Raw genomic sequence first — 26,532 nt, forward strand, 5'->3', positions numbered from 1 at the left:
GCATCTTCATTTATTACAATGTGTGTGCGCTGTGAATAGCACTGAATGGTGTCGTTGTTTTATAATGAATTGCATTTACTGATACGGATGCAAGCGATGAATGTCAGCTTCCACTGTCTGTAAAATGATATTGTAAATTAAGCACTGCTGTAACACACTACATAGATTCGGTGACACGCGTTTGGAGTAGAGGTCTGATTGGATGTCTTGAAGTTTGACGCAGAGTGATAGGTAAGGTGCTGTTGTGGTAGGTACTCTTATTCCACACCTGCACCGTGCCATCACAGGTGTGGTGTCGTCGACAGGTGGCAGCAGAGAGGGGTTTCGATTCTTAAGCAAGGCGGAAGGCTGTGTGTCTGTACCAGTAACCACAGTGGGAGCAGGTTCTTCCGGGGTTAGCATTGTGCAGTCTCTTGGGTCCAGCTAATTATCGTAACTTGTAACTAAAATAATTGATTGTGCATCTTGCAAATCATGAAGTGCGTGAAGCTGTTGCTGGTGGTCACTGTCCTGCTGACCGGCTTGCTTTGTGCGGAGGCGGCGAGGAGCCATCGCAGCTCCAGCTCACAGAACAGTTTTCGGAGGGCGGCGAACGGGATGTACCAAACCCTAAGCAACATCTTCGGAGAGGACAATATCCGAGGACTGCATAAGGTAAACGTGCATCTGTATGTAACAATGAAGTAAAGCAGTAAACAGTGCGCCGGTGACCTGCAAGCATTGCAATTCGGGGTGTTTCAGTTTTCAGTCTGTACACAGTCAGGAAATGGATATTCATAGAATGCGCGACCAAATGCATGCCGTTTATTAAATACGGAGAAATAATACATATATTTAAAAAATGTGTGTGTGTGTGTGTGTGTGTGTGTGTGTGTGTGTGTGTGTGTTTTATGTATCTTCAATTTGTAATACTAGTATTAATTATTATTATCATTTTTTTTGTATTATTATTTTTCATTATTATATTATTTGGCCTGAGGTAGACCAATAAAGTACGAATTAATTAAATTGTATTAAAAAAGAAAATTATATATACATATATATATATATATATATATAGAGAGAGAGAGAGAGAGAGAGAGAGAGAGAGAGAGTGTTGTGGTAAAGGAGTTACCACGATGTCACTGTATTCTATTATGGAAACCACAGAATTAACAACTGTGTCACCAAACAACAACAACAGCTATATTCTGGGAAATATAAATGATCCTGACATACAATATACAGTATATCATTTAGATGATGTTCTATGGAACAGTGCACAAAAGTAAGCCAAAAGAGTCTGAGTAGAAAAAGTTAAGCTGTGAGAATGTATTAACCCCCCCCCCCAGCACATTCCTGCTTTTTATTGGAAGTTGAATTAATAACACCCCACTGACATGCACTGCAGCTTTAGCACCGTGCAGCAAATCCGACAGAGAAATATTCATAAATACTCCTGCAGCTCCCCTAGATGAAATTATACAGAGTTATAATGAGGGCTTCTGATTTTCGGTTTTAACCGATAAAACACCCCAGATAAGAAAAAAGTCGGTGTATATCAAATAAACACACCGGAAACACTGGACATGGTAACGCGATTCACATTGACGTGACCCCTTTCCCTGTGAAATAACACCTGAACAAAAATCATCTCCCAGTGCAGCTGGGCAGTGTCCCTGACATGTATCTCGCACTGAGTGGCATTTCTACTGGAGGACTGGAACACGCTTGCGAGATTTAAAACGAGATGTTCTTGCTCATGAGATTTAAAGCTATATTACAGTACACAGTATTTACACGCTCGTGGAATTTAAAACAGAATTGAAAATTGTGGCAAAAATGAAAGTAAATGAAAACAAACATTTCATACAATATATAAAAAGCAAAAGCCCCATTTAACTGGAAAATAGCTAAAAAGTAAGCAGCGAAAAATGAAATGAATAAAACCATAAAAACAGAAGCCCTAGTTATAGAGCATTGCCTGCCCCGCGGGCTCTCGCGAGAATGAACTCTGAATTTCAAGTCCCCCTCTTGCATGTTCTCCTCAGTTCTTCTCGAAGACCACGGAGCGGTTTGTGCACGGTGTGGACGTGCTGCTGGACACCATCTGGAGAATCTGGACTGACCTCCTGGACGTCTTGGGGATCGACTGTAAGTTTTGTGGATTGTGCCGGCCCTGTTCCAGGCACTAGAGCCTTCCTCGCTCCACCTCAGTCCCTGCAGCAGGGATACCTTGTGTTGCAATCCACTTTAATACACTCTGTGAAGCACGAGCAGCGAGCTCAGTGTTCAAACCCCAGAGACTGGCTCAACCAATCAGGTTCCCACTAGAGAGGTCAATATCCCACACATAGATGCTGTCGAAGCTACAAGCTTGAAACCTGCCTTAAACAGCAATATACATTTCAATCAGTCTGAGCGATTCTGGGCAAAATAGAACCTCAATGCATACCCAAAAGGCCCATTCCACTTTACATGTGTTACAGTTTGGAGCCAAAAACACATGTTTGTAATAGCCTAACTTTCTTCACAGGGGTCGTTACCTGTAGATGATTGACCTTGTCTTTTTTAAGTCCGTCCCTGGACCCCTAACCGTACGGACGTTCGTGCTTCAGTACAATGATGTCATCCCGTGCGAGCCAGTAAAATCGTGCAACGTCACGACTGTGCTTCCTTCAGGTAACGGCTGTGTGTTTCTGTGTTCCAGCGTCCAACCTGAGTCACTACTTCAGCCCCGCCTCGGTGGCCAGCTCTCCAGCCAGGGCTCTCCTCCTGGTGGCTGCGGTCCTGCTCGCCTACTGGTTCCTCTCCCTCTTCCTGGGCTGCTTCTTCTACCTCCTCCACGTGGCCTTCGGACGATTCTTCTGGCTGGTGCGCGTGGCGCTCTTCGCCCTGTCCTGCCTCTACATCCTGCAGAAGTTCGAGGGGGACCCCGAGCGGGCCGTGCTGCCGCTCTGCTTCGTCATGGCCATCTACTTCATGACCGGCCCCATGGGCTCCTACTGGAGGAAGGGGGGCAGCACCCTGGAGGACAAGATCGACCACCTGGACAGCCAGATCCGCCTGCTCAACATCCGGCTGAGCCGGGTCATCGAGAGCCTGGACCACTCCAGCGAGCAGTAATGAGGGAGCGGGGCGGGGGTCTCTGCTCCCTCCGACACCAGCAAGACAAGTGAGGTGGACCCCCGGCCACAAGCAAAGCCACGCAGTATTAGTAGTAGTATTATTATAATGATCATTAATAGTTGTTGTTACAAAGACCACATGTGCATGATTCGTAAAGGCTGTACAATTTAAGTCACTGGAGTTGCTAGGTACAGTAATGTGAAAAAACAACCTCTTTCTTAGAGTAGTATTTCTGTATTGCTTGCACACTTTTCTAGATGTCGGCACATTGAATTTTCTATAGACTACACGCACACTCAAACACTCGCGCACACGAAAACCTGAGCAATCCTTGAGTAAGTGTCCACCAGTCGTTCCAGTAAAATAGTATCTCTGCTGGGTTTAGAGACAGATCCTGTCCATAGAAATATCCGCTTCACTTGTTTCTGAAACCAGAACTGGAAGATTGATTGCACATGTTTGTGTTTGGTATTAAAAGGCACAATGTTTTGTAATAGAGGGATGGAAGAAAAAGCTCCCCTTGTATTGAAATTTGAGCTGTTCCAGGTTTTACGACGAGCTTATTTAAACTATTAGCTCTTGGATTACATGGAAAGGCACAGATGGCTATGCAAGTGGGAGTCTTATTTTCTACACCAGTATTGCAAACCTCTTAAATGCTGTTCTCGCTTCGTTGTGTAGGTCCTTGTCTATTTAGCTACCGAGTCTGAAACTGGCACACTAGTATCTAGAGCCTTCACACCAGCATCTGCCTGCCATGTGTTAGGTGTATTGAAGCATTTCTGTCAAATCAAACAATAGAGTCCTAAATAGTATCTTTTTATTTTTGGAATGTCATGTCATGTGGTCTTTTTAAGCAGAGTTTGTACTTGTTTTAAATGTAAAATGTAAAAAGAAAAAAAAAATTGAGGGGGATGCTGTCCCCACAACACATTTATAATTGGGGGGGTTCTTTATGATGTCATTGGAGAGCAGCTCCCCCCCTGGATGAGGTCAAAAAGGTACTTTGTGAAGCCAGATGCAATGTAGCTGAAAATAACCTTGCCTCCTGTTCACAAAGCATTGGTTTTACAGTGTAGGCCTGCTCTCAAGCAGACATCAATTGAAGGAGCAGGTGACTCACACACCGCATAATCAAACCCATAACATCTCCCAGTGACTAAACCGGAATCCAATTATTTTAAGCTTGAAACGTACACTGGATTTCTAACGCTGTAGTCTGAAATATTATTTATTGTGACCAATGTGGAATTACTGAGAAACGCCAGTCTGATTGGACTGTGGCTGTCCCAGCATAGCAATATCTCTCGAATCAGGAAGAGATATCTCTTTGGGAAGGGATCTTGCAGCCATGTTGGAAGACAGTAGTTGATCTCAGGGAGAAAAAAACAAACAAATACAAATCACAGTGTATCTTATTATCACTTAACCCTAGATAGGTGGCACTCTATTGGGGGGGGTAAAACAATAGATATTTAGGGTTCCGTCCATGTTAGAATAGGACATTGCCTTCCAACATGATGCCCGAGTCCCTTAGAGGAGTTGATGTGTGTCTCAGAATTGGGGTGCTTGTTCTGTGGTGGTTTAACGTGAGAGATGAGTGGTCTGTAATTTGATGTTGTGTATGTGTTTGACAGCATGCATCTACTGTATTCTGTTATTTGGGCAGCTATGTTTTGTTCCTTTAGCTGGTCAGTGTTTAATTTGTGCAGATGAAGACCCCTTATAAAAGTTTATCACAGTAAAAGCGTAATAAAGCACTGTGCATGGAAAAGCATAGGTAGGCATTGTGAAGACCAGCAAGGTATGGTAAAGAATATCAACAAATGTGGCAAACCAGGGTAAGCTGTGGTAAATGCATAGTCTAGTCATGGGAAAAGCATGGAGGAAGAACTGCAGAAATACTGTGGTAAACTTTTACAAGGCATGTTTTATAAGGGGCATCTTGATGTATAGCTGACATTGCATTGAGATGTGAGTCTGTTTTACATTTGACTACGAACCTTCTCATGCACACCGGAGCTAAAGGAGCACAGTCACAAGCCTGACTTTCACCCCTCAGGGGTGTAGGAGTTGGGTCACGTGCAAAGAGTCAAATTCATCAACGTGAATGGAATTACGAGCCGCATTGGAAAAGTGCACTTGCAAGGGAACAGCAGGTAAGATCCACTGCTTTTAGAACTGACACAGCAATCAATTCCCCTGGCACGTCATTAAACCTGTGAAATGCATGTTCCGAACTCTGAAGTACCGTCGCGGTTACAATGGTGGTGATGATGGCTGTGTCTGAAGTTTGAACAGGCACAAAGATTTGTTTGCGTCCTGCATTTACAACCCCTTGGGTATTTATTTGCATGCCTGTAAATGTACGTGTGTGCATTCTCAGAGCAGCGGCATCCTCCTGTTTAATTGCTGCCTTTAACAAAGCAATCGTTTGCATCTTTTGTAATCGTCTTGAAGACGTAATTAGCTTAGTTTTTAGTTTGGGGGGGGGGGGGGGGAGCTGTTTTTAGTACTCTGTATCATTTGTATTGTTTTTTAAAGAAAGAATTCTGATCACTTTATGCAGTACTCAGATTTGACTTGATAATTGTACTCAGTACACTGGTAAGATGTGTGTTTTAAAGCGCTGAAACGTGACTACAGTAACTGAAGCTATTGAGCGCACTGGTAAGAACCTTGTCCTGGTCCACTCAAGATGCAATCTGTCATATTTAAACTTCTATTGTTAGTTTCACAGCCCCCTGTTATCTCTAGTCTTGGACTACCTTACCTAAGGTAATGTTAATGCCAATCAGGACATGTGAAACCAGCCACTACTGTAATCTGCCTAAAGGCTGTAATTCACAAGCATTCTTTGCATGGTCGTGCCGTATATGTTGTTGTTTTACATAACGTTTCATGTTTTAGACACACATTCCATACATCACAGGATATTGGGGATGTTTATTAGATAATTTAGTAACAAACTAAAAGTAAATAAATACGCTAATCAAGTTTATAGTTGTGGTAAGAACTGGAATCACCAGCTAATGCACTTGTAGCAAACCAGAGCTTTAGAACCCAGATTCAGTTTGTTTAAAGGGATTACAGAGCATGGATTCCGGAGCAGACGGCTTTAGGATCTTGTGTTCCTCATGTTGTTTGGGTGTTTCTGGTATTAGTGCATTGTTTATTTCCTTCATACCTGTCAGAACCGTCCAGGGCGGCTTGGCAGAGAGGATGTTGGGACATTAAAAGCTGTCGGTGCCACTTCATGACAACCCAAGGCGTGTCGCTCAAAGCAACAAATTCAACACTGTCCCCGTGACACTGGAAACCGTGCCTGTCCGTCCCAGGCCTTTTCAACAGACAGCATTGGCCTTAAATACGTGCTAGGGTTTGAATTCACAAGTGTGCATTTATTAATATGTAAAAGATTTACCATTAAGTATTTCTTCATCAACTTCAGCTTCATGGCTAAGTTGCATCACATGCATACACCACAAACAGTATTGCAGTGTAGGTGTGATGACCCCACCAATACATTTGATAACGGCTTCCCTTCCATGCAGCAGCTACTAGTTTAAGCACAGATGCACAATGAACGATTTGACACTTTGTGGATGATGCCAGTAAGAAGCATGCAGATGATCCCCTCCCTTCTTCTTTAACAATACTGTTGTAATGACAGCACAGTCAGTAAACTGTCAGGTAGATTAGAGATAGATATGTGTGGGGCTGCCAATAAGGATTGCTTTACACTCAATCACCCTGTCTAGTGAATTGTTTTATTATGAGCAGTATTTTTGAGTAGCGTGTATAGTGTATGGATTATTATTTTGTTTTTTTTAGTGCAAGTTGCCTAAAAGCTACATGTTCTTTATAAACAAATGATACCGAAGTTGCACAGCTACCAACACAAGTTAGGGTAGTGTTTTAGAAGACATTTCTCAGCACAATTCAGGATGAGAGCGTGTGTATTTAATGTCATGTTTCTATAATAATAATAATAATAATAATGCCAGTGTACTTGTTTTCGTAGCTCTGAATCATGTACTTGCTGGTGGAGGACATTTCATTTCAATCTGGCCGAAGTCTTTGCTTTCTGTTTCCTCACAGAAGCTCTGAAATGTGGTGTCTGAACAGTTCTGAAAAACATCAGTCGATTTTAACTTCTGTGATTTCTTTTTTTATGGTAATTTGATGATATATATATGTGTGTGTATACTTTTCTGTAACTTGAGTGATTTTGTTTGTAGATGTGCAGGTGCAGTTCTTTGGAGTGGATTTTGTTTTAGTTTGGACGTGCTCAGTTACTTCAAGACGTTGTTGTACAATAAAGCTGAAAGGTCCAAGTACAAAATAAAAATATTTTAACGTCATAACTGGTCATCCATATTCATTTCAGTTTAAGCATGGTTCTTTTCACTTGATATTCATGCATAATGATATTTGGTTTAACAAATAATAAAAACAGAAGACCCATTCTGTGGGAATTGTTGGTTTCTGTTACAAGGTAATAAGTTGGCACCTGTAAGAAGGTCTTCTTAAAATGGGCATTTATTTTTATGCTGTGTTTTGAAAGTAAGTTAGTAAAAACAACTTGGTAAGTAAAACAATATATATTTGGTTCAGGTTTTGTAGTAATAAAAGTAGGACTGGTTGATCTAGCCTGTGTGACATGTAGCCATGTAATATAATATCCATGTTAGAAATGTGAAAGCCAGGTTTTTCACAGCTCTATGCTTCCAAGTTAGTTGTTAAGGAACACACCAGCTTGGGAATGTGTTAAGCTTTGCAGAATCTGTTTTAATGAAATAGGGCATGCAAGCCAAAATGAATCCCGTTTACCATGGCTACTGCAACTTCTTCAGAGAACCTTCACCTTGTACAGTATGTTGTGGCAGACGTTTGAGGTTGTTAAGGGTTGAATGGCGTTTCATACTTCTTTAAAGTCACTTTACTTCTATAGATGTATGTAGATCTGTCACTGGTTAGATCATTTGAGTAGAGCTCAGAATGTGCCAATAGTTCTTGCATAACGCATAACGCATTACTCAATGGCTGCTTTGGCACTAATCTAGGACTGCCACTGCTGTTGCAATGCACTGTGAGCTTTGGCTCGGCGAGACCCCCTTTCACAATGCTTTCACAGCGGCCTCGCATGTGAGGTCCAAGTTTGATATGACAGCAGGTATTGGGCTCAAGGTGAGCTTTTAAAAGACTAAATGAGATTTTTGTTTTTATTCTGACACTGTATTGCTATTTCATTTGATGTATCCCTCGTTTAATTTTGTAGTGCTTCTTTACGACTTTTTTTAAAGGCTATTCAGGTGTGCAGAGACTCTTACTTCCACGTAACATTCTGATTTCACGGCTCACGCCCTGTCATCGGCCTCTTCTGACTGGAGCTGCAAGATAAGCAACAAGGAACGCCCATTCGAATGCAGCAGTATCTCGTGATTGGGCACACCCCTAAAGTCTAGCCAATTCTTGTACTCTGATTGGTCACGCCCCCCCTCTGATTATTAGAACAATTAGGTAATGCATTCACAGCATCCGTCCATTTGTATTGGCCGAGATAGATTTTATTCTGATTCCTTCGCCCCGCCCCCCAAGGCGAGAACTCTCAGCTGATGTGGAGCCAGGTTTGTTTCATCCAATCACAGCACAGCGTGTGAGTGTGGTGCGCTGCTGAACGGTACCGCTCCGCTGCTCGTGTGGCAAGGCTGAGGCGCTCGGTCTGTGTTGAGAGAGCTTCTCCTTGCTGGACCCGATGGAAGTGCGAGAAAGATACTGCCACGTTATTACAATAAATACTGCACAACTCCTAATCTTACTTTCTGTTATGGTGACGTTCAAATACCATGTCGGCACCATGAGAATTATATCCATTTATCTATCCGTCCATATAACCGATAGTTGCTTCAGTAGTCGTATCATTAACTTGTTACAGGTCTATTGGGATTCCCCGTCATTTTCCCCCTTGTATTTTATGTAAAACTTGCTGTGCTTTTAGTTAAACGCTCGCTATATAAACTCCCTGTGAGACATTTTAGACAAATAAAACCGGTCTATTTCTCAATGGGGAGGGACACGGAGGTAGCGTGTGTTTGTGGAGGTTCTGCGCTCTACGGGGCGGGGCGGGGCGGTTCGGGGGCGGGGCCTGCGCGCTGTCACACAGAGGCTGTTATTGAGAGCTTGTCAAGGAAGTGCGGTGACATTTCTTTCAGGAACCTGGGAGTGTTGGGTCTGATCTGAGCTGATACTACCCCGAGAGAAACGTTTTATCCAGGTTCCAGGGCTACTGCCATCATGTCCAGAGACACAAAGACAACAATGGGCGAGGAGATTATGGAGTCCAAGGTAATGTGGTACCCAGACTCCAAGAAGAATACCCAGATGGACAAATTCAGGTCAGAGGTGAACAGAGATTTTGGATTGCAACTGGGTAAGTGGTGAAGTATACTAGTGTAGCGTCAGCATGCACAGCACACGATGAATGATGTCAGCTCTGGCGCTTTATTCTTATATTGTCGTCTGGTGCCTGGGTTCTTGAAAACAAGCAAGCTAAATGAGATCATGTTTTTTTTTGTTTTGTTTTTGTTTAGAGACTGTATTAATGCATTAATAATCTTAGTGTTAATAATGTACTGTATTGTATGTTTCTGAGTTATTAGGTCGAATCTAAAAAATATAATTTTGCAAATAAATGAACATGCAACAAAATTAATATTAAAGTATTATTTAATAATAGTATTATTATTATTATTATTATTATTATTATTATTATTATTATTATTTATTTATTTATTTATTTATTTATTTATTTCTTAGCAGACGCCCTTATCCAGGGCGAGTTACAATCGTAAGCAAATACATTTCAGAATCACAGTACAAGTAATAATACAATTAAGAGCAAGATAAATACAATAACTTTGGTTCAAGCAAGTACAAGTATAATAAGAATCATAATCGTAAGATTTAACATTTTTTTATTATTAGGATCATATAAACAGGTTTACATAAATACTCTCATTTGATAAAACTGAACTAATCGATTTTACAAACATGTCCCCATTAGTTTAGCTTGCAGGCTTTGCCATCAATACCTGAGGATAAGCTTCTTCTGCAGTTTAAAATAAATCTTGATAATAATAAATTTCCATTGGAAATGATAAGACAGCAGAGTAAAACCACAGCGCTGCAGTGGAGTAATATCTCTCTCCAGGACTTTGCAATAGCAGCACTGGTCTGGAGCAGACTCTTCTGAATAACTCCAGTGCAGCAGCTGCCAGCTATTCCTGATCAATCAGCCAAGCCTGATCTACAGGACAGGGACTGTGTAAACACTCCTTACTGTATGCAAATGAAGTGAATTGGTCACACAGTGGCATTCCATGCCTTGTAAATCAGTGAGTGTATGAATGGGTAACACATTCCTTTAGTGTGCAGCTTGAAGATACAGTCAAGCTTGGTTACTGTCAAGATACTGCTGACACACTGCATGTTAACAAAATACTGATGGATTTACAGTAAGTCTGAACAGAGAGCTTGCCATACACTTGTGAACTCTTTGGTACACCGGAGAGCCTTGATGATATTTGTGGACTTTTATTAAGATCTAACTGTATTTACATTTTTGTTGTCCCATTTACTGTAATACATTTTTCTCCAAAACCTTTAATGAAAAGGAGGATGGTGGACTTGCTCCAATTCTGAGCCTGATGCTCTTTGTTTTGTGGTTCCAGCGAACTACAGTGAGCTGTACCAGTGGTCTGTGGAGAACTACCCTGAGTTCTGGGCGGAGGTGTGGCGGTTCTGTGGCATTGTGTGCTCCCGCATGTATGAGGAGGTGAGTCTGTTTTCAGTGAGACAGACTGCTAGTTTGGTTTCCTAGAGAAGAGTTTTATATGGGCTGTCAGATTGCAAGGTTGTTCAGAAATAGGCAGCAGCCATCATATCGGAGCCTTGACTGTCACAACTCATCAGGACGCTGGAACTTATTTCATCTGTCAGCACTCGTGTGTGTTAACATCCTGAACACGCTCCACGTAGAAATGACTTTGTCTTCCACCCCACACAAGGACATGATATTCCATGGACTCTATTTCATGCTGTTCATGAAAGAGTATCAGCATTTCTTTAGCTTTGATGCCCGTTTTTATCTTTTCATAAAAGATAAAAACGGGCATCAAAGTTAGGCACATCATTGTGAACATATTTCAGTCAGGGCTTGGTTTGATCAACCTGAATCCAGCTGTGACTTATCCTGGCCATCTCCTCAGCCTTGTACGTTCCAATGACCAGTTTTGTATTTACAGCACAATGATCTGGCAAGGCTTGAGAATGCCATGTTAAAGGCTGTGCACAAGAGGCAAGCCACAGAGTTGAGATGTGAAGATAAGGCATTGCCTCCGCTCCTCTAACCCTCCCTTCCAGGACAGCAGCTCACAGGCTCTTCTGTTATTCACAGGTGGTTGACCGGACAAAGAGAATCTCTGACGTTCCTGAATGGTTCAGAGGCAGCCAGCTAAACTACGCCGAGAATCTTCTGAAGCACAAGGATCAGGACAAAATAGCTCTGTATGCAGCAAGTGAGTGCGTGGGATCACAGTCCATCACGTTAGAGCTCAACGAAAGGCTCTTCTCTGCAATATATTTGTTTAAATTTTCTTCCAAAAGTAACACAGCAGCATATTTGTTTTGAGTTACAAGAGCAAAAGTCTCTGGGGCATCAAAGCTCACAACCACTCTACCTAACATATTGAAGTATTTAAGAGTAAGTAGCTTCAAATTACATGCTTCTCTGTGGTTCTGAGTGATTCTTTATAACAATGAATTGAACCCTTCTGTTTCTTTAAGGGTCTTTGACCTGAGTTCAGAAACTGCTCCTCCGTTCTAATTGCCAGCCACACTACATCTGAAGAGCAGCTCCTAAACTTAGCCCAAAGCACCTTGGCACAGCCTATGTAAAAACACACACCTGCAATATATGAAAAAGTACAATGATAACCACTCAGCATCTATGCAATTATCTGATAAAAAAGGCAAAGCAGCCAGTAAAAAGAAAATAACATGTACTCGCTATTTCAAATGAACAACACTGCGGAAATTTATTCTGAGATGATACGAAGGCAGTACCTTGACATGCTTGTTTGATGGTTTATCTTGTTTTCCCCATTCAATGCAAAAACAACATCAATGTGATTATAACAATTATTCAGTGGTATCGTCTAGTAAAGTACATTGCGCAGATAGCAGTCATTTTAATTAGTGATTAAATGGAAATAGCTAAGATGGGTGCAAATGAATATAAGTTCCATGTGCATACTGTGCAGAGTGCCAGTGCTCAAGATGGTGTGGTTTTAAATAGAATACTGCAGCGTATCCAGATTACTTACGATAATCTACTGAATTTGAATTCAATTTAAAGCTTTAGTGCAGACTTACTCATTCCTGCTGGCAGTGTATCTGCAGCTGGGCCTCAGATTTAATTACGCTGCTTTCCAGGAGTTAAACATAACTTGATTTTACCCAGACTGTTACTGGGGAGCAGAATATTACAGACTGTTAGCTGGTTTAATCAGACCCTGTAATGCTAAATTGATTATAAAATAATACTCCAGGTGAATGTGGCATGTGGAACTTTTTAATCAGACGTTTGCTGACATGTCATGAAGCAAAATGCATCATTTGTGTATTATTTAGATTTGTTGGGTGTACGTTCGGATTGTCATTAGTGTGTGTGTGTGTGTGTGTGTGTGTGTGTGTGCACGTGCGTGCGTGTGTGCTCATGCTATAGACTAAACTTCTAGTCTTTGATACTCTATAATTGTTTGTGTTGCACAATATGGCTGTGTAAGTTATATGCAAAGAGCAATTTCCGAATGCAAGACGATTGCTTGCCCAGCTGGCTATGCCACACAGGTTAGTGTTTAGCTGGTACACTGCAGTTCCAGCCCCTGCACTGGATGCTGTCAGTGCTGGCATGCTGTTGGTCCTGATCCCCTCTTTGTGGCCCGCAGGGGAAGCGAAGGAGGAGATCACCAAGGTGACGTTCAGGGAGCTGAGGCGGGACGTCGCGCTCTACGCTGCTGCCATGAGGAAAATGGGGGTGAAGACGGGGGACAGAGTGGTCGGTGAGGAAGCTCTTCTTTATCCTCACACAGTATGACCTCAGGGCACTTACAACCATGTCATAACAAAGTATAAACTAGAAATAGTTCCTGTTCTTACATGGTAACTACCAGGGGATTAAGTGTGTGGTATAGCATGGAAATGGCTGTTACACCAAGTAACAAGACCCCTTTCACAAGTGCATGTCTATGTAATTACAATGAAACTACACTGATAATTACCTGGTTGTTACAATGCAATTACACTGATAATTACCCAGTTATTACAATGTACTTACACAGTGGTTCATGTGCTCCAATATAAAGCTCTTCCCAAACTGTATTTAATCATTTGAAACAGACTTACTTTAAACCGTTCATGAGTTAAGTGCTTGTATAACAGAGCCTCAGCAGAGCTGTGTATTTTGGCGCAGTGTCCCCCCAGCCCGAGTCTTGAAGAGTAATTGCAGAGAATGCCCTTCAGCTTTAGCTGATGGATTGTATCTTGCTTAACAGCAACCTCATCATACCAGCACTCTAGTAGATTGCTCTTTCACGCAGCGCCTGTCTGTTATATTTCTGAAAGGGAGCTCAGGCCAGGTATCCTGGGAATGGGAAGGCTGTGATGGGAGCGAGGTGGTGCCGAGTGGCTCACAGAATTTAAAACATAACAGGGACGCTAGGTAATGCAACGAACCTGGAGACCTTGCAGTTTGCAGAACTGACAGATCCCTGCCAGAGAGCAGGGCAGGCCCTCTGCACGTGAACGCCGAGTGGACCAGAGCCTGGGTTATAAGCCACAGAGAGGGGGAGCTTTCATTGGTTGCCTGGGAGCAGTAGACTTGGCCAGGCTGTTCCCTGGGGAGTGTGGTCAGATTGCCAGCACAGTGCAGACTGCGTGGCCAGCCAGGGCTCAGCTCAGAGCTGCACTCTTGGCAAAGCACACAAGATGTGTGTGTGAGTTCAGTGAATGGGGTTCTGTTAGAGGACGGGAGAGCGTACCGAGCCAGAGTTACAGTTTAGAATTGGTTTCATTTAGTTTTTTATACTAAAATAAAACGGTTAAACTTTCAGGACAATTCAAGCACACCTCATAAGGAAAGACCCTACGGAAATATGTAACATGAACAGTTTTATTAAAAGGGTGCAAATTGCATTTAGTTTTTATCCTGTTTAATTTGTTTTTAGAACAAATTAGGACTAAAGGTTCTTATAGAGCCAAATTGAACAAACTTTTATAAAATCTGACCGTAGAATAACTTTGAGTCTGTTTAGTTTTTATGAATTCACACACGAACAGCGCAGTGTCATTAATGATACACTTCTAACTGTATCTTTACGCGAAAGTGGCATTTAAATGAGAGAAGATTTTATTTGTGGCCTGATGTTCATTTTGGATTAAAACGTACCATAGTACTAGTGGTTTGTTCAAATCCATACAAAGCAACATATTACATGCCTGTAACCTGGCAGTGTCTCATCCTTTGTGTTGGTGACACGCTTTCATTCTGCAAAGAGTCCTCACAGCAGCTCGCACAATCAGACAGCCAGTTAACCTTTATTCACGTTCCACAAAAACATCCCACTGAATCAATGTGTCCAATTGATTCATTGTTTATTAAACAATGTGCTTCCGAAAGCAGCTGGTGTTTAAAATAGCCTAATGTGAACCCATGTTGCCATTTAACCTGACCTAAAAAAAGATATCATTTACAAGGAGAACTTGAGCTAAGTGAGGACAATGTACAGGACATGCCCCAGAAAAATACGAAGCTGCCTGTTGTTCTGTATTTCAACATGAGGGACTGAGGCTTTTCATAACGTTCTCGCTAGATACTCCCACCACTCCCACAAACTGCTAGCATTGCTGTTACTCAGTCCATCAGTAAATCAGTTAATCAACTGAGTGAACTAAACTAAGTAAGCAATCAGCTAAACAAACAGAATCATAACAAGCCTCAGTGTGACTCTCACTCACGGGTGTCTGTTTGAAGCCTCTGATGAATTCGCATTTTTAGGTCAGTGGCTATTCTTAGCGGACAGTTGGCACTTTGATCTTGCAGACAAGCCGAGTGCACATAATTACCCAGCATGCCAAGCGGGGATCTGCGTGGTGTTGGGGGCATGGGACCTAGACAGAGAAGCAGAAGTGCTCTCACAGGAAGCTCGGGCTGGCTGGTGAGAAAAATGCTGATGCTGTCCATCAAAGTGAGGGCAAAAATGACTTGGTCTGTGTGCTGTTGAGGTTCTGGAGTTTGGAATCCTAAGGTATAGCACACTGTGAGTCATTGCTCACTAAGATAGTTTAATAAACAGTATAGCGTGGAGCATAGCAGGGCATCTCTCAACAGAGCTGGCATTCTTTTACATGGAGAATGCAATGCAGTGCTGCACCCATGTGAGGGTAAAACACATTCCTAGTGAAACAACAGAAAACAGCAATTACAGGATCCAGCAAGTCATAGTGTTGCATTTGAAGTCTTTACAGATATGAAATGACACACCCGTTAAAGCATTGTAATAGGGGCTGCTTATAACAGACACACTACAATAAGGAAATACACATTTCAAAGACAAGTGCAACCCATTAAACCATGCAACACATTCTGATAAGCTATCGGTACAATCTTTATAGATTTTCTAACTGTGTCCCAGGTTACTGTATTTGTTGGCATACTTTAGATTGTTGCTGTGCATAATACACCCTGTTAATTGTGTTACTTTAGCACTGTGGATGACTACCAGGAACCAAGCAGGCAGAGTCAGGTGTGAGACCAAAGGCTGCCTGAGTGGCACGGAAGAGCTCCTCTTTTAAAAGTTTCCCGTGGTATACTATAGTAAAAGTGTAGTAAAGCACAGAGCAATCAGGATGGGTATGGTGATAACAAACTAGGTTAGCCATGGTATGAACACAAAATCAAATGAATCTGCCAAATGAATGGTTCTAAACTTTTGTAATGTTCCACTGCTCTGAGGAGATGAATGACTTGAACACAGGCATCGAATTTCATATCGTGACGCACAGTGACACTTGCGAGACACTCCCTGTGCAGGTATGTGGAGACCAAGCTAACACTGCAGCACTGCAGGACACCTGACTGACGCACAGGGCTGCAGGACCAGCTGGCTCGGAGCCAGTAAAGGAGCAGGATCTAGATTGTGGGATAGGCTGTGTGCAAACAGCCCGAGGAGGTGTTTTGTTTCAAGTGTCAGTATAAAAGCTTTCTGAACCAATCTAGTGTTATTAGATATCTCCTATGACACCCCTGGACTTGCTGATAGCGTGGCCCTGAACTGCACTTTCGTCTGGTCCCTGGAGGGGGCGCTGCGGGGTTTAGTCAGGGGACTGCAGTGTAGAAGATTGCAAGGTGGTCTGTCTCCCCAGATAACTTCCATATCTTTTATCTAGGCCAAAAACATTGGCCGTATACAGAACCTAACTGAAACCGTTTTGCCCAAAATAACCAAAAAACTAAAACAGAAATGAAGAAGGCTAATGATTAGCAAAATAGATTGTGACTCATTGTATGCACCTTTGATAAAGTGTAGTAATATCTGACTAATGTCTTCCATCAGGAATACTTGTCAGTGCATAGGTGCTTTTAGGGTCAGTGTATAAAATATCAATGCGTTGTAAAATGTTTTGATAGTTTATGAAATGTAGTCGTATGAGAGGGCCTGAATGGAAGTGGAGGGATGGAAGGCAGAGCTGAATGCAGGAAGCACTTTGCTGGCACAGGGAGTTCTAAATGCATAGAGACCTGATGATCTGAACGGCCTCTTCTGTTCCTCTTCCTTCAGTTCTTGTGCTCTTGGCAGTGAGGCGCATGGCTGCTCACGGCTGGGTTTTGCTTTGCAGGTTATCTACCCAACAGCATTGAGGCTGTGGAGGCCATGCTGGCAGCTGCGAGTATCGGAGCCATCTGGAGCTCCACTTCACCCGACTTCGGGGTCAATGTGAGTAGCTGCAGCCTTGTATTTCACTCAGGGAGCCCGGGCTGTTGCAGTATATAAGGTGCAGTCTGTACTGAGCAGCATGTGCATTTCTTTGTCTCAGGAGTTGTCAAACTGGGGGCCGGGGGTAGGGGGGGTAGCACAAAAGCTTCCAGGGGTCACTGCAGCACCAGCAAAGAGACACCAACAGCTACTGGCTGCAGATCTTTTGTAGACTCCGGTGACCTCCAGTGGACACATTTAATATTGCCTTTAGGCTCCCTTGGTGTTGGTAGACACATGTTTAAAATGGCTTCATGTGTGTCTGCTAGATGAAGACGTTCCTTTAGTTTAGTGCAGATCCCGTGACACTCTCACCCCTGGTGAATGAGAAGGTGTCTCCCTTGTGTCTCTAACGCCTCCCTGTCTGTGCTGTGCTTCTCTTCCTCAATAGGGAGTCCTGGATCGGTTCTCCCAGATCCAGCCCAAACTCATCTTCTCCGTCTCTTCGGTTGTGTACAACGGCAAGGAACACGACCACATGGAGAAACTCCAGAGCGTAGTCAAAGGTAGGCTTCCCGCAGATAGCTGCTGCTCCTGGGATATTGAGGCTGTTTAAACGGGACAGATCCACAGAAATTATCAATTTTCAGAGGATTTGGAAGCTGAGAACTAACCAGAGCTGGGAGATTCTAACCAGGAGTTGTGTTCACCTGTTTAGAGATTCAGCCTGGACCCAAGGCTGCTAAGTAAAGGTTTAAAATCAATGTTCTCTTTCCTCTTATAAGCATCAGCAACACTGCTCCGCCCTTGATTGTGCTGAAGATCTTCTGCTTGTTTAATTTGGTTTATGTTTAAAAATTCAAACTCATCTCTATAGATGAAAAGTTTCTTCTTCTACTTGGTTTCTAAGTTCAAAGCCACCTGCAGTCAGACCATGTGATCTGGAGCACAGGTACCAGGAAAGAATGTTTATTTGTGATCTGAAGTGCTGCATTTGAAATGTTTTGCATACCCTGAATAAAGTTAATAACCAAAAAGCTATCAGCAAAATGGAAGAGGGGCCAGTGATAATGTTAAGAATGCTAATATGGATTTTAAAGCCTTGAGGTTGATATGAATCAAATGCCCTTTTAGGAGGACAAGGTTACCATGCTCCTTCCCTCTGTTAAGGCCTCAGAGCTTGGATGCTGTGTGCCTGTTTATTATACAGCAGGTGGAGCTCTAGCCACATTTGTAAAGTGCATTCGAGAAAATATGCTCTGTTCACAAAACTTTTTAAAATATTGTTTATCGTCACTCTCTTAAGTTAAACAGTGCTTTAAAAAAAAAAACTGAAACTAATAAAAAATCTCTGAAACAGATGAAAAGGTTTTCATGAACTGTAACCTTGATTTAATAATAATAAAAACACTCCTCAACAGAACGTTCTTTAAAACAGTCCTGTACAGTCTGACAAAATCTTCTTTCCTCTTCATCTGTGTCTCTAGGGTTACCTGACCTGAAGAAGGTGGTATTGATCCCGTATGTCCGTTCAAGAGACTCTACAGATCTGTCCAGAATCCCGAACAGGTGGGAATCAGCCAGGATGACCATGTGCAGGGGAGGGGAGGGGCTTGAAGACTTGTAATCTCATAGTGCTGCCAGTAGTCCCCTGGGCATGCCTGTTTGGCTCCCAGGGTGATGTAGTGGCTAGAAGGAGGAGCCGCTGTGCTGTAAGGCAGTGCTGGAATGCGGTGGATGTAATGCTGCAGAGGCAGTGCTGCTTCTCATGTGTCTGTCTCGTTGGGCTGCAGTGTGTTCCTGGAAGACTTCTTGGCGATGGGAAAAGAAGGAGACCAGGATCCACAGCTGGAGTTCGAACAGCTGCCCTTCAGTCACCCTCTCTTCATCATGTACTCCTCAGGAACCACCGGGGCACCTAAATGCATGGTCCATTCTGCAGGGGTAGGTACTGAGGGCGGAGGGGCACCGAAATGCATGGTCCATTCTGCAGGGGTAGGTACTGAGGGTGGAGGAGGCACCAGGGCACCTAAATGCATGGTCCATTCTGCAGGGGTAGGGTTAGTGACACATAAGACTGTGGCCTCTGGGATATACACTGTATATAAACGAACAGAAAGCAATGTGTGGGTGAAGTAACAAGACCGTCTATAGATCAAATGAAAAGGGCTGCTTGTTTCAGATCTCGAGTCTGTAGCTCACTGCTGCCTCTGAAATGCCGGAGTCACATCTTCGGAGATCCACTGGGGGGCAGCAGCGCCCTGTCTGACAGGAAGCTGCTTCACTGGCATTCGCATTAACAAGTTCTACATGCACGTCACAGTCATTTTCACTGCGAGGTGTTGCTTGACCTCAGTGAGAACAGAGAATGTATTTCTTTTGCACTGAAATCTCACAGCATGTGATATTCGTCCAGGGGCTAATCAACGTACACTCAGACTTTGAAATCGTGAAACTCTTTGCCTCTCCTATTACACTTACATGCTACTGTGAAACTGTTCTCTTTATTTTAACATTTCTAAGCTGATTTATATTTTATAATTTTCCAAGAAAATATAATGTTTGTGTTACACTGACTAAGTCATCACTATGTAACTGCTGGCTGGCGTAAGTCTTTTTTGATGATCAGACTCCTGTGTGTTCTCATAGACCCCTCGGCACATCTTTTGGCTTACTCTGATATTGATGACTTATCAGTGTAACAAACAAGAGCATTTCCATGGAGTGATCCTTTTGCACTTTACTGTGCTTTTTGCACAGTGTAAGACTTTGCAGTGCAGCCCCTCTTAACCTCTTCACATGACAGCGTGGAAGTGGTTTGGGATTCTGTTTTCTGGCCACTCTAATAATAAAAGGACAACCCTACCTGAACAGTTCATTAAGAACTGCTATACTGGAGGAGCGAGTGGCACATTCTGTAAATCTCTCTCTCTCTCTCTCTCTCTCTCTCTCTCTCTCTCTCTCTCTCTCTCTCTCTCTCTCTCTCTCTCTCTCTCTCTCTCTCTCTCTCTCTCTCTCTCTCTCTCTCTCTCTCTCTCTCTCTCTCTCTCTCTCTCTCTCTCTCTCTCTCTCTCTCTCTCTCTCCCTCTGTCTTCTCCATAGGGCACCCTCATTCAGCATCTGAAGGAACACATTCTCCATGGCAACATGAGCAGCAGTGATGTCATCATTTACTACACCACTGTAAGTTTCCTGCAGTCCTGTCCAGTCCAGTCCGCTCTTGCTTCACCCTCGCTCTGACTGGCAGGGAGTGGGCAGCTAAGGGTTCTCCCGTGGTGGCGATGCCATGGCTGGGGGAGCCGAGACCGCAGTGGCTGTCTCTGTCTGTATCTGCTCTGCGAAGCTCTAACCCACCCCTGCTAGTGGTCATTATCTGGCTGGATGACGCTCATGCCAACTGAACAACAGCACTAAACGCTTAGCACTACCCTGCTGAGGAAACAGAAGGATGAGCAGGACTTTTCTGAGGATGTTTTTAGAGCCGCTTTGTCTCTCTGTTGTGTGGTGCATGCTTGCCAGTGTTTCTTCTCAGCGTCCATTCCTGCCCTTTACTGTGTACCCATGTTTCAAAGTTAATCAACACTCAAGTCATGCAGTAAATCAGTGAAACTTGAAGTTAATTGGATACCCTCAAGCTAATGCAAATTATTATTTAATTATTAGTTATCATATTTTGCTGTTGCCTCATTGCTCCAGAGACTATGAAATACGCCACGTACTTGAGGTCGTTCATTAGTCATATTTAACTTGGTGTAACACAGAAGCCCATTTACAGAACTATAAAACTGATTGTTTGTCCATTTCCCTCTCTCTCTCCCTCTCTCCCTCTCCCTCTCCCCCTCCCTCTTCCTCTCTCTCCCCCTCCCTCTTCCTCTCCCTCTCTCTCTCTCTCCCCCTCCCTCTCTCTCCTTCTCCCTCTCCCTCTCCCTCTCCCCCTCTCTCTTCCTCTCCCTCTCCCCCTCTCCCTCTCCTCTCCCGCTCCCTCTCTCCCTCCCTCTCCTCTCCCGCTCCCTCTCTCTTCCTCTCCCTCTCCCCCTCCTCTCCTCTCCCCCTTTCTCTCCCTCTCCATCCCCCCCTCTCCCTCTCTCCCTCTCCCTCTCCTCTCCCGCTCCCTCTCCCTCTCTCTCAGACGGGCTGGATGATGTGGAACTGGTTGATGTCTTCTCTTGCCACCGGCTCCTCGGTGGTGTTGTACGATGGCTCTCCGCTAGTGCCGACTCCCAACGTGCTGTGGGACTTGATCGACAGACTAGGGTAAGGAAGACACAGACGGGGAGGGACGAGGTGTGTTGAGATATCTGGAGATAACCTCAGTAGGCTTCCTAAAGAATTGCTCTGGAAAAGGAGTGTCCAGTAATATGATGTACCTGAAAAAGATTGCTGCCGTCTCTCCGATCTGTGCCTGTTTTATGCCGCACCTTTAAAGCAATCCTTGAAAGTTTCTCAAAGTTTAGCTTGTTATGAAACGATGAACAGATGGAACTTCAATTCAAAATACATCTAATGCACCGACTCCCTCGACGCCTCCCCTGCCATGCCACTCTTTCACTGTCTCGTACTGCAAGTCTCAGATACCCTCTTAACTTCTCTGTTCTGTGCTGTTCGTAAATGAGCTTCATTAGCCGAGGGAGAGGAGGCAAGACAGCTCCCAGTAGGATTCTGTCAAAGGGTCATTGTGAGTAATTGGTTGGGAGAATGACAGACTTCATCTGTGATATTGAGATTGACATTTAACTGTCTGGCATCGCGATGAAGGAGCCATCTGAAGTTAAAGGTTACATTTCATCCCTATTGTTTTCAGGGAAAGGTCAAAGAAGTCTCAAGAAAGCTCAAAGACAAGAAACAGGGCTGTTGTGCGGATGGAGCTTTTAAAAAACTTTTTAAGATTTTAAGGCAAGGTTGTGTTCCATGTACCAGTAAATGGGAAGCACTTTTCTTTCTTTCTTTCTTTCTTTCTTTCGAAAGCGTAGTTCACAGTAAATCTGGGTGCCAGTGTCAGTCACAGTGCAGGGGAGCCTTGCTTTTGCATCTGTGTAACATCAGCTTCCTTACTTGTAATCTTGCCAGAACAATCTGATTAATTGCATTTTGTTTGCTCTATCCAGTTTAAAACGCAGTGGTCTGTGTGTGCTGTGTTAAATGTACGACGCTGTGAGATCAATGCAGTTCAGTGTAGCTGCAGCACACATTAGGGTTGTTAGCTGGCAGGTACAGCGTATTTGATCAGCAGGGAGTTTGTTTTCTCAGTCCCAGCTCTCCCTGTTCTAGATGCTCTGATGATGAGTTAATTTCCCTCTTTGAATTTTAAAGAATGTAATTCCAGTGGCACAAGAAGGCTCTTTCTGGGTGGACACTCCATACAGGATGTCAGGTGACTCAAGAGCTGTTTTTATATTTGCCATTCTTAACAACTAGAACCACAGAACTGCAACAGGCTTACAGACTCCCACTAGCCCTGCTGCAGCCATGTCCTGGTCTTCAGAACTGGGTTATTGAATTCCTCTCCGTCTGCTCTGAACTGACCACGGGCACTCATCACAGCATGAATAAGTCTCTCCTGAGTCTGTTGGGTTACTGTCTGGAAAGCAAGGGCTGATTCATTTATTTAACAGGCGCCTGCTTGTTTAAATAATAAAGGAGTATTGTTTCACTGTGTTTTTATTGGAGGTTGCAGAGTAAGTACAGTAAGTGGGTCAATAAATCAGCTGGAAATAATCGGCTGGAATAAATCAGGAAACCCCAGCTGGATAAAGAGCGGCGCTACTTTGATCCTCCACTGTTTAGGCAATTCAAATAGATTCAGTCTTAACAGTAAATTAACAGTGGAGTGTCTGCTTGAACTCTATTACTAATATCTCCATTGAGGGAGGCTGAAGACCCAGCACAGTAGACACTGTGAGCTTACCCCTGCCTGCCAAGCCTCAGCGCTCCCTTAATGCAGATTAAATCTACTCTGGGCTATTGTGAGAGAATGGGAGGAATACGACTCCTGTTGCAGAGCAGCCTCTTGTGAGAAATTAGAAATGGTATTTTATTGAGCTGGTGTAGCGCACGCTGCTATGCAATAAGAGTTGTTAATGCCACTGAGAGCTCTATATGAGCTCTGCAAACTCCACATGGGCTCATGCTTTTCTTTAGTTGCTTTCCAAATTCAGTTAACTCACTTAGTAGCGTTTTCATTAACATGCATGGCAGCTATCAAAACTGTTCTTCCCCCAGTCTGCTGAGCAGCAGATCTGCGTAGAGATTAGAATTCAGAGTAAAAAGAAGGTCGCTAGAGAGCTAGCTAGATAAGAAGTGTTAAAGTGACGGCTTGAGGCCAGTGTTTCCCCTTCTGACTGAGAAGCTTGGCATTGCTAGTGCTAGAAGCCTGGAGCAAGCCCTCATGAAACGCTGCCCGGGAGCTGAGAAATGAATATTGCAGCTCGCTTTTTGAAATGGCTTTTAAGGGACAGCGTGGCTTCTTAAATTAAAAAGCTAAAGTGCTTCGTGCTGGAGGACCCGACTCCATCGTGAAAACATCTCGAGCCCCCTTTCCATGAGATCCCAGTTCACTGCAGGAACCTGCAGGGGGATGGAGCAGGCTTCGTGATCCAAACATCCCTAACACTGCAGCAATAAAGGGAAACATCCTCAGCAATAAATACCCAAGATGTAAATTGCAATGGGATAAGCTGGTCTCTGCAACACCCTTAAACTCACAACACACTCGAGGGGGAGGGGGGTGGGGGGGGACTTCAGGGGTCTGTTTTTTGTATCGATACAGTAAAGGATCTAATTAACTCTGCTCTTTAACTCTGTATTAACCCAGCTAGGCTTTTCCCATAGGGTTGCTTTTATGTAGTGACTTATTAACATGTAATGACAATGCAAAGGCATCCGGACAGTATTACAGTGCGCCTCTTTTTAGACCTTTAAAATAGACCCCACATTGTTTTATGATGCCTGAAAGTTTTTTGAACCCAGTCTGCATCCTGACTCGATGCAAAGGGGGCCAGCGTTACGTTCAGCAGCACAGGGCTGACATTGAATACTGCTGTCTTCAGAACAGAGTTCTGATACGAGCCCCAGTTACTCCACAGCCTTGTTATTGATCTCCCTCATATTTTATTGAAATTTACAAAGCGCTGGGGCTGGGGCTGCAGGAGAAACAAATTGCATCTGTAGCGCAGATGTGACTGGAATGAGGACTGATAAGGGATGATCCATGTTTTTACTGCTTCTGTTCAGGAGGTCGTCCTTTATGTGCTGCTAAAGTCCTGAAAGCACGCCTTCATTTCTGTAATGCTTGTTTAAATCAGAAACCATTGAAAAGACTTGCAACATAAATGGGAAGGGGGTTCAATACAAATAATAATGCACTGAACTGTTCACCGGGACACAATGTAATGCTTCTGTAACGCGTACCGCTGATAATAACGCAAGGGAGCTGTAGTTTAGATTTGTTCAATTTATCACAGGTTAATGCTTGCTGTCATGGTTAAGTGCCAATGATACCCTGTATTGCTATATTCACTTGGACAAACAGTTTCATTCTGTAGAACTACAGCAGTGCACCAGCAGTGGGGTTTTCTTTCTAAAACCCCATCGTGCAGCACTATCTGCATTTCAGCTTTCAGAGTAAGAAACGTTTTGTACCAGGGCTTTGTCATTCTGCTTTTCTAAAAAAAATCATCCGACCCCTAAAATGGAATAGATGTTCAGGCTTTTGTTGTGTGCAGAATAAACAAATGCATACCGGTACCCGACAGCTTTTTGTGAGTCTGAATGCAACGATTGGATTTAGAGAGGAGAGATCAGGTGCTGTTCAGCAGACCATGCAGCAAAATGGAATTGTCATCTTCCAGCTTCCCCTTGCATTTCACATCATTTACTTCTTGACGGACTTGGCTCGGCAGAGTTCAATGATATGAAAAGGGCTCAGTCACTCTGTTAAGAACTTCATTTGAACTTTAAGGATACCATTCATAACACTAGCTGAGAGATTCAGGGTTTTAAGATAGCGCTGTCTTACCAAGCTATTCATGAAATCTTAATTATTCTGACAATTTGAATAAATGCCTCTGCATTGCATATGTGGTATGGTGTACCATCTAGGAGACACTTCAGAATCCAGGAATATGAAGTGCATGTAGTGGCACTGTAGTTACCATGTAGTGTTTATTACATTCTCTTCTGTGGTTGAAGGATGGGACCTGATCAAAGCAGGAAATACACCTTATTTTGATGTGTGTCCAATAGCCTCTTTAACATTGCTGTGAGGTTGTGCATGAAGGCGAATCTGCATTGCTATTGATGCTGATGGGCAGTAATTTGGTTAAGCATGAAACGGGTTAGTTGCTTGACGTAGAAAAATCAACATTGTGCAAACTTGTTAACTGGGGGTGTAAAAAGAGCAGTGAAGGGTTTTACTGCTAATTGAGGGATCAATAATAACAATCAGAAATTAAACAGTTCAGTCGAATAAGCTGGTTATCAATGGAGTCTGTATACCTGTCAGAGTTTATATCAGTAACCCTTGGGACTGCTTCACTTCAACTTGCAGGGCCTGTCGCTGAACCTGATGGCTCGTTTACATGCTATCAAAACTGAATAGGCTGAATAGTTTCAAAAGAAGAATTCATTAAATAATGCTTATCCAAGAAAAATGGCAGTATAGATGTGCAAGGAAGAAATGAACCACAAACATCACTTTTCCCATCTACACTTTGCTTCTAGTTTACCTTTGATTTAAATAGCAATTCCAGTCGTGCTGTTCTAGTGAATGCTTCACTCAGTCAGGTAGTCAATGTAGTGCGCCCTGCAGCTTGGCAGCTAGTTTGAATTATTTGTGTCTGTGTGTCTCTTTACTCAAGGCCATGTCACTGACGTTGCAAAATAAAGATCCGCTCGCTGAAACCCTGGAGGAAAAAAAAAAAAAAAAACCTCTGGAAAGCCGTTCATGCAAAAACATAACAAGTTATTTTTATCTGCAATTGCAGTTAAAGTGCAAATAAATGTACTTATCCATCACCGGTTTACTGTAGAGCTTCTCCCAGGCAAGAATCTCCCAGAATCACCATTGTAAAAATATCCTCCTTCTTCTGCTTCCAATCCAAGCCCTTTACAACCTGACTGGAATAAGAAGCAGCTGATGTTACGGGAGCATCGTTCTCCTTTGAAATCGACACTCTGTCAAGAGGTTAATGCACGGCTCCTGCTGTACAAAGCATCGCCACAGCCTTTCGACCTGCCTGTCGACCTCCCCCCACTTATTGTCTTGTTCTGAAAAGCAGCTCCCGCTGTGGTTCATTTGCAAATGAAATGGCCTCACCTGGAAACAAAATGGTAGCAAGTAATGGAAGCTGACAGGTGTGCGGTGTTAAAGGCTAAAGAGTAACAGCTGCAT

At 43.3% G+C, this 26,532-nt stretch overlaps 2 protein-coding genes across 2 annotated transcripts in view; both read left to right on the plus strand.

The window, feature by feature from the left end:
- The first annotated feature begins 35 nt into the window (after positions 1-35).
- On the plus strand, positions 36-7,475 carry LOC117426950 (BRI3-binding protein-like). The gene is made up of 3 exons (XM_034902100.2): positions 36-654; positions 2,031-2,133; positions 2,690-7,475. Exons 1-3 carry the CDS (start codon positions 475-477, stop codon positions 3,103-3,105), a joined length of 699 nt encoding a protein of 232 aa, XP_034757991.2. The 5' UTR covers positions 36-474; the 3' UTR covers positions 3,106-7,475.
- Positions 7,476-9,272: 1,797 nt separating this feature from the next.
- The window catches only part of LOC117963065 (acetoacetyl-CoA synthetase-like), a 29,141-nt gene continuing 11,881 nt past the window's right edge, over positions 9,273-26,532 (plus strand). Inside the window, exons 1-10 of the mRNA XM_059032784.1 lie at positions 9,273-9,541; positions 10,842-10,945; positions 11,567-11,687; positions 13,119-13,232; positions 17,068-17,165; positions 17,596-17,710; positions 18,632-18,713; positions 18,938-19,088; positions 20,247-20,327; positions 21,274-21,398. Coding sequence (XP_058888767.1) covers positions 9,406-9,541; positions 10,842-10,945; positions 11,567-11,687; positions 13,119-13,232; positions 17,068-17,165; positions 17,596-17,710; positions 18,632-18,713; positions 18,938-19,088; positions 20,247-20,327; positions 21,274-21,398 — 1,127 coding nt within the window. The 5' untranslated portion in view covers positions 9,273-9,405. The remainder of the gene's footprint in view (positions 9,542-10,841; positions 10,946-11,566; positions 11,688-13,118; positions 13,233-17,067; positions 17,166-17,595; positions 17,711-18,631; positions 18,714-18,937; positions 19,089-20,246; positions 20,328-21,273; positions 21,399-26,532) is intronic.

Source organism: Acipenser ruthenus, chromosome 11, assembly GCF_902713425.1.
Source record: "Acipenser ruthenus chromosome 11, fAciRut3.2 maternal haplotype, whole genome shotgun sequence".
NCBI classification, from domain to species: Eukaryota; Metazoa; Chordata; class Actinopteri; order Acipenseriformes; family Acipenseridae; genus Acipenser; species Acipenser ruthenus.